The sequence below is a fragment of the Xylocopa sonorina genome, chromosome 4 (genome assembly GCF_050948175.1).
Source record: "Xylocopa sonorina isolate GNS202 chromosome 4, iyXylSono1_principal, whole genome shotgun sequence".
NCBI classification, from domain to species: Eukaryota; Metazoa; Arthropoda; class Insecta; order Hymenoptera; family Apidae; genus Xylocopa; species Xylocopa sonorina.
In genome coordinates this window covers 11497258-11512552 of record NC_135196.1, presented here as the reverse complement: position 1 = coordinate 11512552, position 15295 = coordinate 11497258, and the positions used below count along the sequence as shown (strand labels likewise).

At 40.9% G+C, this 15295-nt stretch overlaps 2 protein-coding genes across 2 annotated transcripts; one reads left to right on the top strand and one right to left on the bottom strand.

Moving 5' to 3' along the window:
- Positions 1 to 396: 396 nt before the first annotated feature.
- LOC143422805 (cytochrome P450 4c3) lies at positions 397 to 7803 on the bottom strand. The gene is made up of 8 exons (XM_076893732.1): positions 7505 to 7803; positions 4803 to 5000; positions 4202 to 4387; positions 2067 to 2136; positions 1859 to 1985; positions 1519 to 1755; positions 1227 to 1389; positions 397 to 1154 (listed from the first exon to the last, which is right to left on the bottom strand). The coding sequence occupies exons 1-8, from the start codon at positions 7689 to 7691 to the stop codon at positions 802 to 804; spliced, it is 1521 nt and encodes a 506-aa protein (XP_076749847.1). The 5' UTR covers positions 7692 to 7803; the 3' UTR covers positions 397 to 801.
- On the top strand, positions 2469 to 3618 carry LOC143423175 (uncharacterized). Its single transcript, XM_076894300.1, is given in 4 exon segments — positions 2469 to 2510; positions 2604 to 2823; positions 3079 to 3175; positions 3432 to 3618. Coding segments are annotated over 4 exon segments (546 nt in total).
- Positions 7804 to 15295: the final 7492 nt, after the last annotated feature.

The window sequence follows — 15295 nt, the reverse complement described above, 5'->3', positions numbered from 1 at the left end:
TTTAGACTGGTGTCGCCATCTCTTCGAAAAGTGCTGAAACTGGTCGCACAGCGTTACCAACAAGTAAGTGTACTATTGAAAACTAGTGGCGCCATCTCTTAGTAGACTCTGGAAACTAATTGCGGTATAGTTTCAGCACTTGTCGAATAGATGGCGCCACTAGTTTGACCAGTTCACTTTGCGCATCGGTAACGCTGTACGACCAGTTCGAGCACTTTTCGAAGAGATAGTGCCAGCAGTCTAAACATGTGTTTGTTACAATTCGCGCCAAATTTAAGTCAATTTCGTTAATTTTAATATTACACCGCATTGTACGCGTTTGTGCCTCTTGGCAGTTTTATGTATATGCACATAGCCTTAACAAAAGGTTTTGAAAATGTTTTGAACTAAAATGTCTAGAGAGTACATTATTTATTAAATACAAATGGATATAATATTAATAATTGTGGATATGGGCATTTGATGATTTTAGAAGTCTTATGAGGTAAAGATATTATAAAATATCACAATATTACAATGATACTTTTGTTCCTTTACGATTGTAAAGTACTTAGTGAAGCATGTTACAGCTAATAAAATGTGGTACAAAAACTTTCAATATCATTTCTTTGCACGATGAATAATACACACTCGTTAGTCAATAATTAATTGATAGAGCATGATTTTATCACTCTTAGTTTCTTATTAGTGGATTAACTACTATGGCTTAGTTTGAAATAGTGGAATATACTACTTTTGTAAGTAATTGTAATTATAATAATATACATGTAGTCAGGGTCACGTTTACAAACATTGTTGCAGTTAAACAAAGGCTGTTTCTTTTCTTGGTGTGATTTTCAGCCGAAGTCCACCAATATTATGTAATACCAGCTCACAGATGAAGCGAAGTTGATCTTCTGTATCTATGGATTCAACATGATAGTTATTTAATATGTATAAAATGAGAACTTTGACGATAATGGTGCCATATCTCCATCCTATACAATTACGAGAACCAGCACTGAATGGAATGAAAGCGTAAGATGGATATTTTGGTCCGTTGGGAAGAAATCGTTCCGGTCGATATACGTCTGGCTCTGGGAAGTATCGTGGGTCACGATGAAGAAGAAATAAATTGACGAGTACTGTTGATCCTATTGGGATGCCATGGCCCACTAAACCAACATCATATTAAAGAAAACTTTCAAATTTAATTCACACCCTCATATCGTACAATTTCTACTTACAGATATTAATAGGATGATAAATCTGTCTTGCGATTAGTGGCGTCACTGGATACACTCTCCAAGATTCTTTGATGCACGCTTCTAGCCAGGTCAATTTACTCAGCATATCTAAACTTAATTTCTTCGTCCCTACTACGTTGTCATACTCTTCAAGTATCTTTTCCTGAAATGAAAGGTAACGAGTCACATTCGTATAGCGTCTTCTTTAAATTTCCATTCTGTCAAACATTTTACACAGCCATATCCTTTTTTGATTAGCAGATTGACCTCTCAGTTTCAAATATGTATGCACCTGGTAATGAGGATGCCTTCCCAATGCGTACAAGATCCAGGACACACTGGTCGCTGTCGTATCGTGCCCAGCAAACATAAACGTGTTCACCTCGTCTCGGATGTCGTCGTCGGTAAGTACTTCGCCGTCCTTCGAAATTTCTAACAGTAAATCCAACAAAGCCTGACGCTTCTGGAATCGTTCATTGGAAGAGTCGTTCTTTTTACTTCTCCACTCGGCTTTCCTCTCCGCTATTATCTACCAATAAAGAATAGCATTTACTTAATATACCGCAAATTAACATCAATTAATAAATATAATTGTCGCGCGTGTGGAGAATAAAGGGAAGCATCGCGCTCACTTTATTCACGAATCCATGAGTGACACGTAGTGCGTGATCGTGCTGTTTCCCCCATGTAGTCAGCTTGAAGATCGGATCGAAGGACATCCACACGTTCAGAAATCTTCTTTGCGAGATCGAGGCTAAACTGATAAAAATACATGTACATTTGCGACCCATTGGCGATCCCTTCTTTCAGGTGCGAGATTCTAACGCAAAGTGTACTCACGTGTTCACAGCTAGCACGTATTCGTTCTCGAAATTCGTTTGCGCGTTTACGACGCATCCCATGGAACTATCTGCAATGTTAAATGAAGAAACTATCAACTCGTCATTTATTTAATGAAACATGAATGAAATGTAGATCGATGCGAAGCAATATTTTTATGTTTAGAATCTAGAAAATTTTGAATTCATTAGAGTCGACGTTTCAAGTTTTATCACAGTTCAGAGTGGCAATGGAAACATTCGATTGTCCAATAGAAATGTCATTTGGAATGGAAAATCAAATTTGTTTCGTCGATAATGCGTTAAATTCTTCAAGTTATGATATATCGAGAAAAAAGAAATGGTTACATTCAATATCAGAGATCGGACGAATCCTGAAATTGTCTTAGGGAGAAGTCGAAGAATGCCCAAAGCCTGCAACAAAATTATCTTGGAACGTAGTCGCGTAAGTTCACGATTTAAATTGGATATTTATATCTCTTTCTGCTAATAACTTATTCGATTTTCATCGTTGTTGGCCGTTTTTTGCTTGCATTAGGTGAAAACGTCGGCCCTCCTTTACGAAATAACTGAGCGCATCCAGCAATTAGCTCAACCACGGATTCGAACAGATAAAAAGGAATCATCGCGACGATTGAATCTGTCGCAGATCCCAAAAGCATCGCCGCGTGTCATCGAACTCTCAAAGCCACGGATTCCTTATCAGTATCCGTCTAAACAGATCGGATGCGTTGCGCCTGGTGCTCTCACAGCCATTGGTTTGTAATTTAATTTATTAATTTCTCTTAATCCTTTGCACTCGAATGTCCTCTGAGGCGACATCAGCATTGATTACTGATTGCTGTTCGTCCGTTTCACTGCCAGACAAATTAGAGCGTTTTTCTCTGGGCGCCAAGATTTTATTTATTAAGTTTGTACTTGTTCCATGACGAGTCGCAACCAATCTAAACTTGCGAAATGAAAATTGCTTCCGCGTGCCGTTGCCTAAAAGTGAAACACTCTTTCTTTGTCAGCCACCCGACGTATAATCGAGCTGTCGAAGCCAAAAAGGAGACGGGGATTAAGGACGCAAAAGAGAAGAAAATCGAAGCTACGCAGAGACAAATTACAGTGAGATTAATTAACCGGAGTATCAACTATTATTTCATACTTGTCATTTTCATAATTATTTCGACGCCTATCGTCATCTCGATGAATTTATACGCTGTTGTTACGCGCAGATATAGTGATTTATGTTTAGCTTGTCGGGTATGAAAAATAGAAAACAACGAATTAATTAGAATAACATGTCAATGACGAGCGGTATGAATATCTTAGTCGTCCAATTGTCTACGTAACATTGCTCTATAAATACATTTTATTCCAGGGAGTACGTGGGACGTTCTAGAAAGAGGCCGAGCGACAGGTATCTCGCGTTACTCGAGCGGAAAGCTGATCGAACGAGGAGGAACAAAAGAAAGCAATGCCCGATGAAAGCGTCGGATTCTGATAGATCAATTATCATGATCCGGTTGAAATCGAGGAACGAGAACAAAGCTCGTTGATATTCTTAATTGTCAAGGATAAATTACGCTGTTTTCCTCGCCCAACAACTATTTTCAACCATTATCAATGTTTACAGTCCGCTGCAATGAATTTTTTATGAATGGGAACTTGGATGTGCATTTATTGCCGGCGATCAATGTCGCCGCATTATTCAATACGCTGGCCTCGTCTTAATTCATACCGATTCTATACATTATGAGAAAAATAGAATGATTATTCAATCATTAAGAGAAATTTATTAATTATTTATGTCACGTATGATCGCGACGCGAATGCCGATCGCTACGAATCGATCTATTTCCAGGTGTATTTCCATTATTGTGCGACGAGACGCGTGTAGGTATGCAATCGGTTTTTCTTCCTTGTACGTGGAAATGTCGTACGAGATTTTTTATAGACTATCCGTGGCTATAAATAATTTCTCTTTTGCATGATCTCGATACGATATTGTACAGCTCGTATATTTGGGTAATTAAATGGGTTCGATCTATGATTTTTTTGGGGGGTCGCTGATGTTGAGAGAGTTGCCTAGCTCAAGGATACTTTCATCTTTCTCTTGCAACATCTTGATTATTATATTTTAACACCTACCGCATATTATATCCAGCGTTGCTCGTTTCGCGTAGGGAACAATGTCGAAACTCGGTTTACCCACTTCTTTTCTCAGACACGAGATTAATATCTCGGCTTCCCTGTTCGCGGTCTTTAAGTAAACTTCCAATAGGTCACTGTGGAAAGTCGGCGTCAATAATTTCCGGCGGAAGTGCCATTTTTCGCCTGAAACAAAACGGAAACTTTGTTACCTTTAATCATCGTACTCCAGCTACCTAACTAACGTTCGAAATTACGCAATATTCTCTAAAGCTGCGCCTGAGTTTGCGCGTCTGAAGAATTTATCGTATTCTAATATTAGGTATGTCATTTACTATGCCGTCAGATTATATTGTGTGCTCAAATCACGAACATCCCGTACATTTTACATTCATATATTCGTCGAACGAGGAGTTCAATTTTAGACACGACTGGATGCAATTACATCTCCATTATGCGGCGTTCCATAACACAAACGTTATTTAAAAAAAGCGCACATAGTATCTTCGTTGTTTTATCAGAGATATTCGGCTATTTATTTACTGATTTTCTTTTTTTTAGGACTCCTGTGTACATACTTTGCGATACTTCGCATACTTACCGCTACTGGTGACCAAACCAGTACCCAGCCAAGGCAGTAAATATTCGTACTCCAAACTTTTGTCTATATGAATGCTACTGCTCAATAATGGCTGTATCGCCTCTGCTTTGTAGATGAAGATGAAAGGTCGCATGCCCACCCATACCAGGTACATATCCCCCAGTTCTTGTCCCCATTTGATCATCTTTTTAAACGATTCTGTAACACACAGAGAAAGCTTCTTTTACTTGGATGTTTTCTATGAAAAGATATAGACGATGAAAGTGTAGAAAGAAGAAAAAAGAGAAAAGGGAGGCGAATGAAAATGATGATCTCCGCTGTAACTCTGAACGAGGAGTGGCTGCGCATTGACCGGACGTTGACCAGTAAAAATGTAACGCGAGGTCATCGAATACTAGTAACTTGCAACAAGAAGAGCAGACACGCGTACACGTACATACGCTCGCTGCAGATCTTGGCATGAAAAGAGGCACTCGGTGTCCTTCGGATAGTGGTGAGTCTTTTATTTGTCATTCGCGCGTTGCGCACAAGGACGCGCGGGATCGTACCATATTTATAATTCCCTTTCGATTTCGAGGGTATGCATCTTTATCACGATATTTACAACCACGTTACGGCGGTTATTATAAGCGGCGCGGACTGGTAGGCGTTATAAAACATTGTAAAGTATGTTATTATTGTTTGTACATAATCTATCGTCCGCCAGTGTTTTCGTAATCCAGCATCGTGTGTCCTACATACATCGTCTGTTCTCAATCGCAGAGGCTGTACGAATTAAACCTCCAGGAGTCTACGAGTTATTAAAATTTCGTCAAATTCTCTCGACATTACTTAAAAGTTCGCCTCTCTTCGGGCACGTGTAATTGCACACAATTACACGGTACCGTGGCATTATTCAGGCCGCGAAAGACCTCGACCCGCTTCTTTCTTCGTATCATCAGGCAGCGTCCATATTTGACGAATAAATAGGTATAAACAGGGGAAGAATGAGTAATCGCGAATTAAAATAAGAGAAAAATTAAACCACGATAAAGTACGAAGATCGTAGGCGCGTGTACTCGGCGAATGATCGATCGTGCAGGGGTAGTTGTTCGAATCGATGAGTTCACCGTATAATCGTATACGTTATATTTAATCGTATACGTTTCTTGTAATTACAATAAATTACTGGCACGATGCGAAACTTTCAATTCAGTTAATCTCAAGAATCCTTGGAACACTCGGATTCTTGGCGCCTGGTGAACGTTTACGCAGATGCAGGCTGGTGATCAACTGAACAGGGGATGCGTAGCGTGTACGTATTTTTTAGAGTTCGTCGAAGGGGCATATAGGTTCTCAGAGATGCGAAAGTTATTAAAATTGCGAAGATTTAAGGAGAGGCAATTTTTTAGAAGCTAGCTTGAATTCATATTTGTTCGTTTGTCAGATGTGGAGCCAGCTTTACGCCTGACGGACTAGCCACTATCTTTAATGCTTTTATTGTGACCGAAGCGAATAAGGCTTCATTTTTTCCCTGCTCTTCTTTTCCCCCCAGATTACTTTCCTCTCGGATGCATCCACGATCGTCTCTGTTCGCTTTGTTCGCACGTACAGTAGTTGTTACTTGAAAGTAATTTCGTCTCAAACAAGAGGCGGGGATAACTTTTCTGCGACACGTCGCGTCAGAAGTGCAAGTGAATGCGATTAATAATGCAATGATGGATGTACATCGTGCAGTGTAACTTTCACCATACCTTATCTGTCCACTTGTTATCTATGGATTCAAAGTAACGAGTCGCGTGTGCTCTCGGTGTCAATTATATCTACTTGTACGCTAGTTTTTCTGAATTTCTTTAGTATTTAGGGTATCGTGTTCTTGTGACAATTTGTAAATAAAAGCACGTGTACATCAGAGGTCGTATACAGTTGCTAGCAAAAGTTCGCATACCCTCACGTTCGCAGGGAGTGAAATTTCAGTGGGCTGCGAAGATAGACAGGCGATCTCATCGGTTGGGCATTACTTTAAAAAAGATAATAATTACAAACAATTAAGGTATTACAAAATTAATCGAATAACAATTGGATTTAAAAATTTGAATGCTATGGCATTCGTGCAATTGCAATTTTGAATGCTACAGCGTTCACGTCCGCGAATGTGTTAAGTTGTAACACTAAAGTGTGTCGATAAAGAGTTTAGATAAAACTGAAGATACTCCACAGTGTTTGGGGACTTTAATAAGATTTAAATTGCCGGTTCTTAAGGCACGCGCGAAACTATCGGGCTCGCCGCGTTCATCATTTCCTTTCGGTCAGACCGAAAAGTATCACAATACTAGATCGAGCGGTCAACCCATCGGTTATCACGCTCACCAAAATCTCTTATTAACACACGTAACACTTCGTCCGCCGCTTTACTCTTTTTCTTTATTTTTTCTTCTCTTGTAAACCGTCGGAATGATTTATTACCGAAGAGCAATGGTAATGAAAACATATCCAAATAGATTATAACTCGTGTTTGACAGTGGTCAATTGTAGAAACGATTTCGTTCTTCTTTTTCTTTTTTTAGCATAATCTATATCACGAGTGTCAGTCGTGTCTGTTACACTTGGACCATAATCTACGCCACGTGTGTGGCTTGATATTGTAAAGCAACGAATCGAAGAACGTTCGCTCGAACGTTTCTACAATTTCTTAGTTCAAGTTCAAGTTCCTTCTAGCTTACCCTCCGGACTGCAGCACAGTTGGTAAGCGTTCCCGATGATAGGGAAAGCTGGAGGATAAGGCACCTTCCTCAGGGCGTACAAAAACTTTCCTCGTCGCAGCAGTAACAGCAAAACGATGGCCGTCAGGCACATGGACAGGACCAACGTCAGCCATGATCCTCCCAGAGCGAGCGTTGTCGAAGACATGCCGAAGGGCCCGTGGTTTTCTAATCTTCCACGTTTTCTCCAGACCTACGCCCTGCATTTAACGTTCACACGGCTGTCGCAGAATCGCTCGTTCACTTTGCGAGGAGTTACAGCATCGTGGACCACGGGATTCAGCTCGTTAGAGTACTCACTTCTCTCATTTCACAAATCGTTTTCCTTTCTCATTAGTTCCTTCGGTTTCTTTGCTCTCGTTCCCTTTCACTAACGCTACCATTCACTCGGCTAACCGACTGTCACGTTACAGGAGCGACTCTGAGGCGTAAACACAAACTTTTTATACAAACGGGTACAACTTGCACGCGTTTGCAGACGGACGAAAGTTGCGACAAGTTCTGGTGCTCGTTCGCCGGAGTACTCGAAGAGTTTCGTTGTCTTCGGAAACGGCGAGTAGCTGACGGGGAAGAAGCGGGAAGAGATCGTCGAGGTACTCCCTTAGGTCCACTTTGACGGACTAAGCAGACGTTGGAGTGTTTACTACGCGCGAAAAGAACGGCGAAGAAGAGGAAAAAGCAGGAGGAAGAGATTGTCCTGGCCGTGTACAACGCGTGTCACGGAATGACTCCTCGGTTATGCGTGCCTATACGAAAGACTTGCCCTTATATACTACTGAATGCTCCGTGTACTACGCGAACGGTCAGTGGCTAACTCAGTCCTGTTCAACTTAAGCTCCCGGAGCTTAGAGAGACTCTCCCACTCTGCCTGATGCCGTGCTACATGTACACGTGTAATACAAATTCCTTGCGTATCGTCTTCTATTCTTAATGTCAAGAAAAAAAAAAGGGAGAAACAAAAGGAAGATCATTAGGTCTGTTTCTTTGCCTGTTATATACGATGGCAGTCGTGGCAAGGAATGAGGAGCCGAGTAAGGAGCCCCTCTCTAGGACAGCACTGGATTAATTCCACCACCGATAGAAAACAAACACGTGGAACGCGTATCTATGTGTGCGTAAGATGCGCGTCGGTGTCGATCGGTCGTACGTGCAAAAGGTAATCACACTTTGTCCTCTGACGATTTTGTGGTAAGTCGAAATTTACACTCGCACAGTGGAAAATACACTGCGATTCGCCACTTGAATATCTCCAACGCACGTTTTCTAAACTAGTTTGTTTATACGCAGATAATCGGGTCCTTGCAACTCGAGATTACATTTACCTCGTTCCTCGGGCGGAGAGTCAAGGAGGACGAAGACATTTCTTCTATTCGCGGCTGAACGGAATCGAACTCGTAGCTCGCAACGAAGTCGACTGACACTTTTAATTCACTTCGCTTCATTTAAGCGTGTTGTAAGGTACGGGGTAGATGTCGAACAGCGGGATACGTTGACGAAACGCTGATAATCGAAAAGGTCGGTTGTTCGACACTTCGTTATACTTGGATTGACTCTAAACACCGCGTTACAGCACGGGAGACCAAATATAACGCGGTTTATCGTGCTTAAATTCTCTTCAATTCTTTTTTCAGAAATTAACAGTTATACGAAATCATCGGAGACAGACATTTTCAGAGCTGTACTAACGATTCGATGACGAATTTCAAACGATTGTCGTACCACCATCCGGAGCAGAAATAAAAACAAAACGATTGATTATACCTGGTATTCGACGGTTAATGTGTTTCGCACGTGTCCTTAGATACGGATAGCTCGGACAACAATTATTTACGAAACGTTTCGTGGATTTAACGAGCGTTAATGTGAGATGGACGGTCACACGCGAGTACAAGCGAATTAATTCCCAATTGTATCGTAGCTTCGAAGACCATTGGTATGTAGAAGTCTGCCTTTGTACATAGAAGAATATTCGTGCTTACATTTCGCCTATCACTCGTTATTCAACAAATTTTGATGTGTCTGCTTAATTCGATATGTTTTTTTCTGGTGGCGAATAACGGTTGAAACGAGAACGCAGGAGGGAGCCAAGGACAATTAACAGAGAAGACCATTAAGTTTTTGCTTCTCCCCGTCGGTGCGTAAAGTTAATGTATGCAACATTTTTATACGCTTCTTCGTCAAAAAATTATGTTTCCGCGCGCTATTTGGTCGTTTATAATTAAATTAACAAGACTCCCTCGATTTATCTAGATCGATTACTAACGACCAATATAATTAATAGAACATTTATTTCTCTTGCTGTTAAATTATCTACGAAAATATTTTCCATCAACGTCTCTGGAAAAAGTAGCGACATCTAAATAATTAAAACAATTAAATATTCGCGTCTTCGCTCGTCAATGTAAACGCGAAGGAATACGTTAGCTAATAATGCCAAAGGTGAATAAACGATGTATATTAGCAGACGGAACGCGAACGATTGCAATTCATGGAAATGCATCCATTCGATGATGTCGAAGTTCCTGCGTTACCATTTAAATGAATCGCGTTCTTTTGCTATGTAGCTGTGGATGTACACCAACGAGCCTGCCACGCGTTGCTCGCTCTTCCCTTTTGTCTCTTCGTTCTTGTTACTCTTCGAGAGTCGAACGTCTGTGCACGATTAAAGCGAGTTATTAAACAATACCCGGTGTGAGCCGCGTAAATTCTAATCAGCTAATCAATATTGTAATAGCTACAAGTGTACCGCCTCGATAAACAGAAAAGTACATTGATTTTTCTGAAGGTCCCAGTTCACGTTCTCGATAAAAAGATGAATCGCGTGAGAAAACTTGAACGTGATTGGCACAATTTGTAAAGAACAACTTTTCACATATTCATCATCTGGATCACGTGTCGTTACAAAAAGATCGGGAGCAATTATTAACTCGAGTGTCAACATTAAAGAGTTATCGAGATCGGCATCGAAAACGTGGACTTATCGAGATCACAGTTCATACGTACATACGTACACTTCTATCTAGGCGTATCAAACTGTCAAATTCTCTGCGTACGATAAACAACGTTGTCACAATGTGTTCCTCTTTTTTTCATTCATTTCGAGCGTCACATAGAAGATAGCGAGATCATATTTAGCCTCACGTACGGTTTTATCAGCGATTTACGAATAATATATTTACGAACATACGTCTCTTTTCTCTTTCCTCTTCTTTCTCTTAACATATTCTTGAACCGCGATGCGTTTCTCTCGATCGTTGCAAATAAGTAATCGAGTGGTGCTGTTGCGAAAAGAGACGCATCGGCTGAAATTATGAAATCTCGCTGTCTCGAATCGATGGATCGGTCCAGTCGAATCAGATCCCCAGATGGTAAATGAGAGAAACGTCGATGAATTGATGATGGTGCGTCTGCATACAGAGGGGCGCGGAGGAGGGGAGCGATCATCGGTGGAGTGATTCGCGAATTGCTCGTGTGTACATACCATGTATCTATATACACGTTCACACTGTCGTAATACAGAGTGTTCCACGTGTCTGACCTCAGCTCGCTGATCTTCCGCGAGTAAAGCAAACGGAGTGACCTTCTACGATGTAACCCATCGTTTTTCCGCGTTTAATGCAATCTAGTTTGATCAGGAAAACTGCGATTGTCGGTATTTCGAATTCCAAACAGGGGACAGTGTCTCTGTCCTCGGAAACTGCCGCGAATCTCTAACATTTCCATATTTCTTGCCAACGGCGCCTTTCGTTCGGTTGAGCGCCGCTATATGTATTATACGCGTATAAATACGTATAGGGTATATGTATACGCAGTCCCTCCTTCGCGTTCTCTGACACCTTACTTGACACTTGAATTCTCTGACGAATGCAACTACGTTTCACGATTACGAGTAACACTCCTCCTGCTTGTGCCGCATACGGGCGCGCGTCACACTCGTTTATCTTTCTTCTTTTCTCTCGCGAATATTTCATTATTAATTCATATATCGTCATTAAACCAAAGAGGTACGACGTGTACAAAGTCCGGGTGTAGCTGTCGATTATATCTGACTATTCATGCACCTCGATTTATAAATTCTTGCAGATATTACGCTACATTGATCAGATATCGGTACACACGTGCTCGGATACGAAGTCGGAGAACTTAAATGCCGCATTTCGGAGTCTATGCGAGAGTCAACGTAGCGCTAACGTATGTATGTAGTGTGTTATTCCGTTCAAACGGATTTTATTCGAGTTTTTACGGCGCGCTATTTAATTACGCGCGGCGCAACGTAACCAGCGGTTCCAATCGACGCGTTTTATTTTCAGCCGCTTTCTTCGAGTCATACGAATTCCACCAACGAATGCGTTCATTATGCGGGGCCGTATGAATTGAATGCCCGCTGTCCTACAATCGCCGTTCACGTGTCTGAACTTGCAAGGACGAAGACCCGATTCGTTTCGGTTACACCAGACTGGTCTGGTACACGAGCCACTTACACTGCCTCTGCGTTGTACGAGATGCATATCGATGATGCATAACGAAATTAAGTATGTCATATCTCGCTTATCCAACGTCTTGTCCGCTGTTCGTTTTCGCTAGATACGATCGCGAATACGACGATTGGTAGTCTCGTAACTGTTCGCGGAATGCAAAGCTGCGATTTTGGAAAGCAATGCCAGCCGCAGGCATGATCTTATCAATGTAAAGGCAGTCGATGCGGATTAAAAAGTTAATTTCGCACATGTCTCGCGTCTCGTGCACAGACAAGTCTGAACGTTTAAAGGTCCCTTCCGTAAGATCCTTGGCAAATCTGGTCGACGACTAGTCAACAGCGCGCAACGATCCCCAAACAGGGATAAAAAAGAAAATCAGGCGAACGGTATGCGCAGGAGACAAGAAAAAAGAGCGGAAGAGAGGAAGATAGATTAATGGATTTGTTTAAAAGGAGACGAGCGAGGATTTGGATTTCTTTGGAGTCTCAGCAGTCGCCTGAAAAAGTTGCCGCCCTGATATTATCGGAGCGTGTGTGTAACCTTCCAACGTTCTTGAGGTCTTCACAGATGTGCCAAGGACATAGGAGATTCTCGTCCCCAATTCGTTAGGGAAACCCCTTCGTGTTGCTCGCTTTCTGCGATACATTCTGCTACGTACTCGCACGTAGACGCCTCGATAAATTTTCTCTGTCGATCTTTTCATATCAAAGTTTCTCGAGGAGTAACAAAGAACACCTATCAATCAGAGAAAGAGTAGTAATGAAAATTGAAACATTAACAGTTGTAAATCGATAGCACATCACATGGCGAGAAAAAGGTCATCGTTGTGACTTTAAATCGCTTATCGTTGAATTTGCTTTCTCGATGAAATGGATAAGTTATCGCCTCTACGTTAATCTAACGTCTCCTACAGTGAAAATGTCATAATACCTATTATCGTTCCTTGGATGATTATGCGATTCGTCGTACTAGTTACTCGTGACATTGCTACAGGCACTGTTCGAATATTAATCATTGACAATGAAATATTTACTTTACGAGTAAACTAGATTTATTCCGCATACGTTCACAGAGATGCTCGATATACCTTTTAACTAACAATAGTGTAGAACGGTAAGAAATGTTATTACACTTTCCTGAACCGTCCGCTCGCTTACCACGTGTATCAATTATCAACGTTCATTAACGCATCAGCTTTCGAAGGTATGACAAATATTTCCCGTGCAAGATTGCCCCCGCGATATGTCGATTCGAAGGATCCTATCGCCATGATTCTATGTATTTAACGCAGACGTATGTTTGCATTCCGAGGAGCCACGTGCCGACTACGTAGTTGGTAAGGTGAAGTGTCATTTCGTCGCTAAATACATTACATTCAACACGCGCCATTAAAATCACCAGTTTACCGTGTACATATACGCACGACACGTGTCCAGGAACCTTGAAAATGACAAAACGATCATCTAAATGAACCTTAAAACCCGTGGCTCCTCGGGCAACGGATTTATCTCGTTCAGCGGACAATTTGTTTAATTTTATCAGTTTCGACTGGGTTTCAAAATTCTCTATCGTCTCTACGGGTGACTGACATTTCGTAATTTGTTACCCCGACGTTTGCATTTATTTTACCGGGACTGTTTGTTGTATTACTTAATCCGCGTACGAAGATACTCTACTCGCTGCTGTATTATCGTTGCTACATATCATTGTTTTGTTTATCTTCATCATATGATAGGAGATGGAAAAACTGGACGATACTGAGCACGTGTTAAAAACTAAATTACAATTATACATACGTATGGTAAACGTGTATATTCATTCTTGTCGTTTTAATCCTGTGTTGCACACTTCGAATTACGTGTCACGGAACGCGTGAAGTAAAAGAAAGGCTGCTCCCCGCTCGTTGAGTTAATCACGTATAAGATACTTTTCTATTAGCTGCGTAATGCGTTATTTCGAGCCAGAGAAAATTGGTCGATTTATGAAAACAGATCCATCTGCGGACGAAAAAATTGACTATTCAAAAAGCTTATTCTCCGTCTACCTGCAGCTTCGCTGTTTGATCCCATAGAAGTGGGGGTGCACGTGGATTCAGGACAATCACCCACTCTGTCCCCTCGACACGTGTACGACCTTCAGACCTGCGGCTCCAACGTCCACGACCATCCACCCCTAAAACCGAGGATCGATGTATCTACCTCGAAAACGTCGACTCCTTTTTTCTTCTTTGTATTCACTTCCAGGAAGAAGGATCACTTCCTTTATGAGGATTTCGTAGTCGGAGCGAAGTGTAGGGTCTGACTCAGAAAATCGAGTCCACGTCGAATATTGTAGGTGTTTACGATGTCCTGTTGTTTACTAAAAAAAAAAGTGAATGAAATATTATCAACGGATGGACATTCTTCTGTAAAATTAGAAATTATTGCAACGCGTTTGATTAATTACACTTTCAGATCTGAATGTAGAACTGATTGAAAGTACAGAGGTGCGTATAAGCCGAATTTTAGAAAATATTTTGCAGATGAAATTTCACTTAAGCAACTACTTACCCTGTTCGGTGCCCCTGAATAATGATGCACAGCCGTACGTGTCGACGAATAGAAGTGTTTAGGGGCTACTCAGTACCACAGATTTCTACGTTACCAATTTACGTGGCTATACTGTTAACCGAGCTGTTTATCAGTTAGAAATTCACTGTAGATAGATAACAAGAAATAGACAAATATGTTATTATTAATTCATTTTAATATAAACTTAATGTTACATTAAAAACTGGAGATTGTCGTGCAAATAAATGATTAGGTATCAAGTATTAATAATATTTAATATATTAATCCATGTCAGTGTATTTAATATTTATATCAAATATTAATTATTGGTTCAATTCATGGTTTTCTCCTCTTACAGTTGACAAATTAAAACAGACTAAACGATTTTGTTCTTTTGCAAATGGAACTTTCTGTCCATAAACGAGTCAAGCGTTTAAGAAACTTTTCAGTAAAGATCGATAATCATCGCTGCAACAACAAGTCGCAATTAACCGATGTTCCTTGCAACTGTTCGCATGCAAAAATCGACAATCCGCCAGTTTACATTGATAAGGTAATTGATGAATGTAAGGATCGGTGCAGCAACATGCGTCGTGTAATAATTTTTCCCCGCAATACGGGTAAACGGAGCCATCGCACAGTGGACATCTTCTGCAAGATAGAAATATATTTAATAAAACATATAACATAAAATACTGCATAAATAGAATGGGCCATAGAAGCGT

Coding starts and splice junctions, on each gene's coding strand:
- LOC143422805 (XM_076893732.1), bottom strand. CDS start 7,691: ATGTCTTCGACAACGCTCGCTCTGGGAGGATCATGGCTGACGTTGGTC. Junction 2,137..4,201: donor AACGCTGGATATAATATGCG/GTAGGTGTTAAA, acceptor TTAACATTGCAG/ATAGTTCCATGGGATGCGTC. Junction 1,390..1,518: donor GAAGGCATCCTCATTACCAG/GTGCATACATAT, acceptor CTTTCATTTCAG/GAAAAGATACTTGAAGAGTA.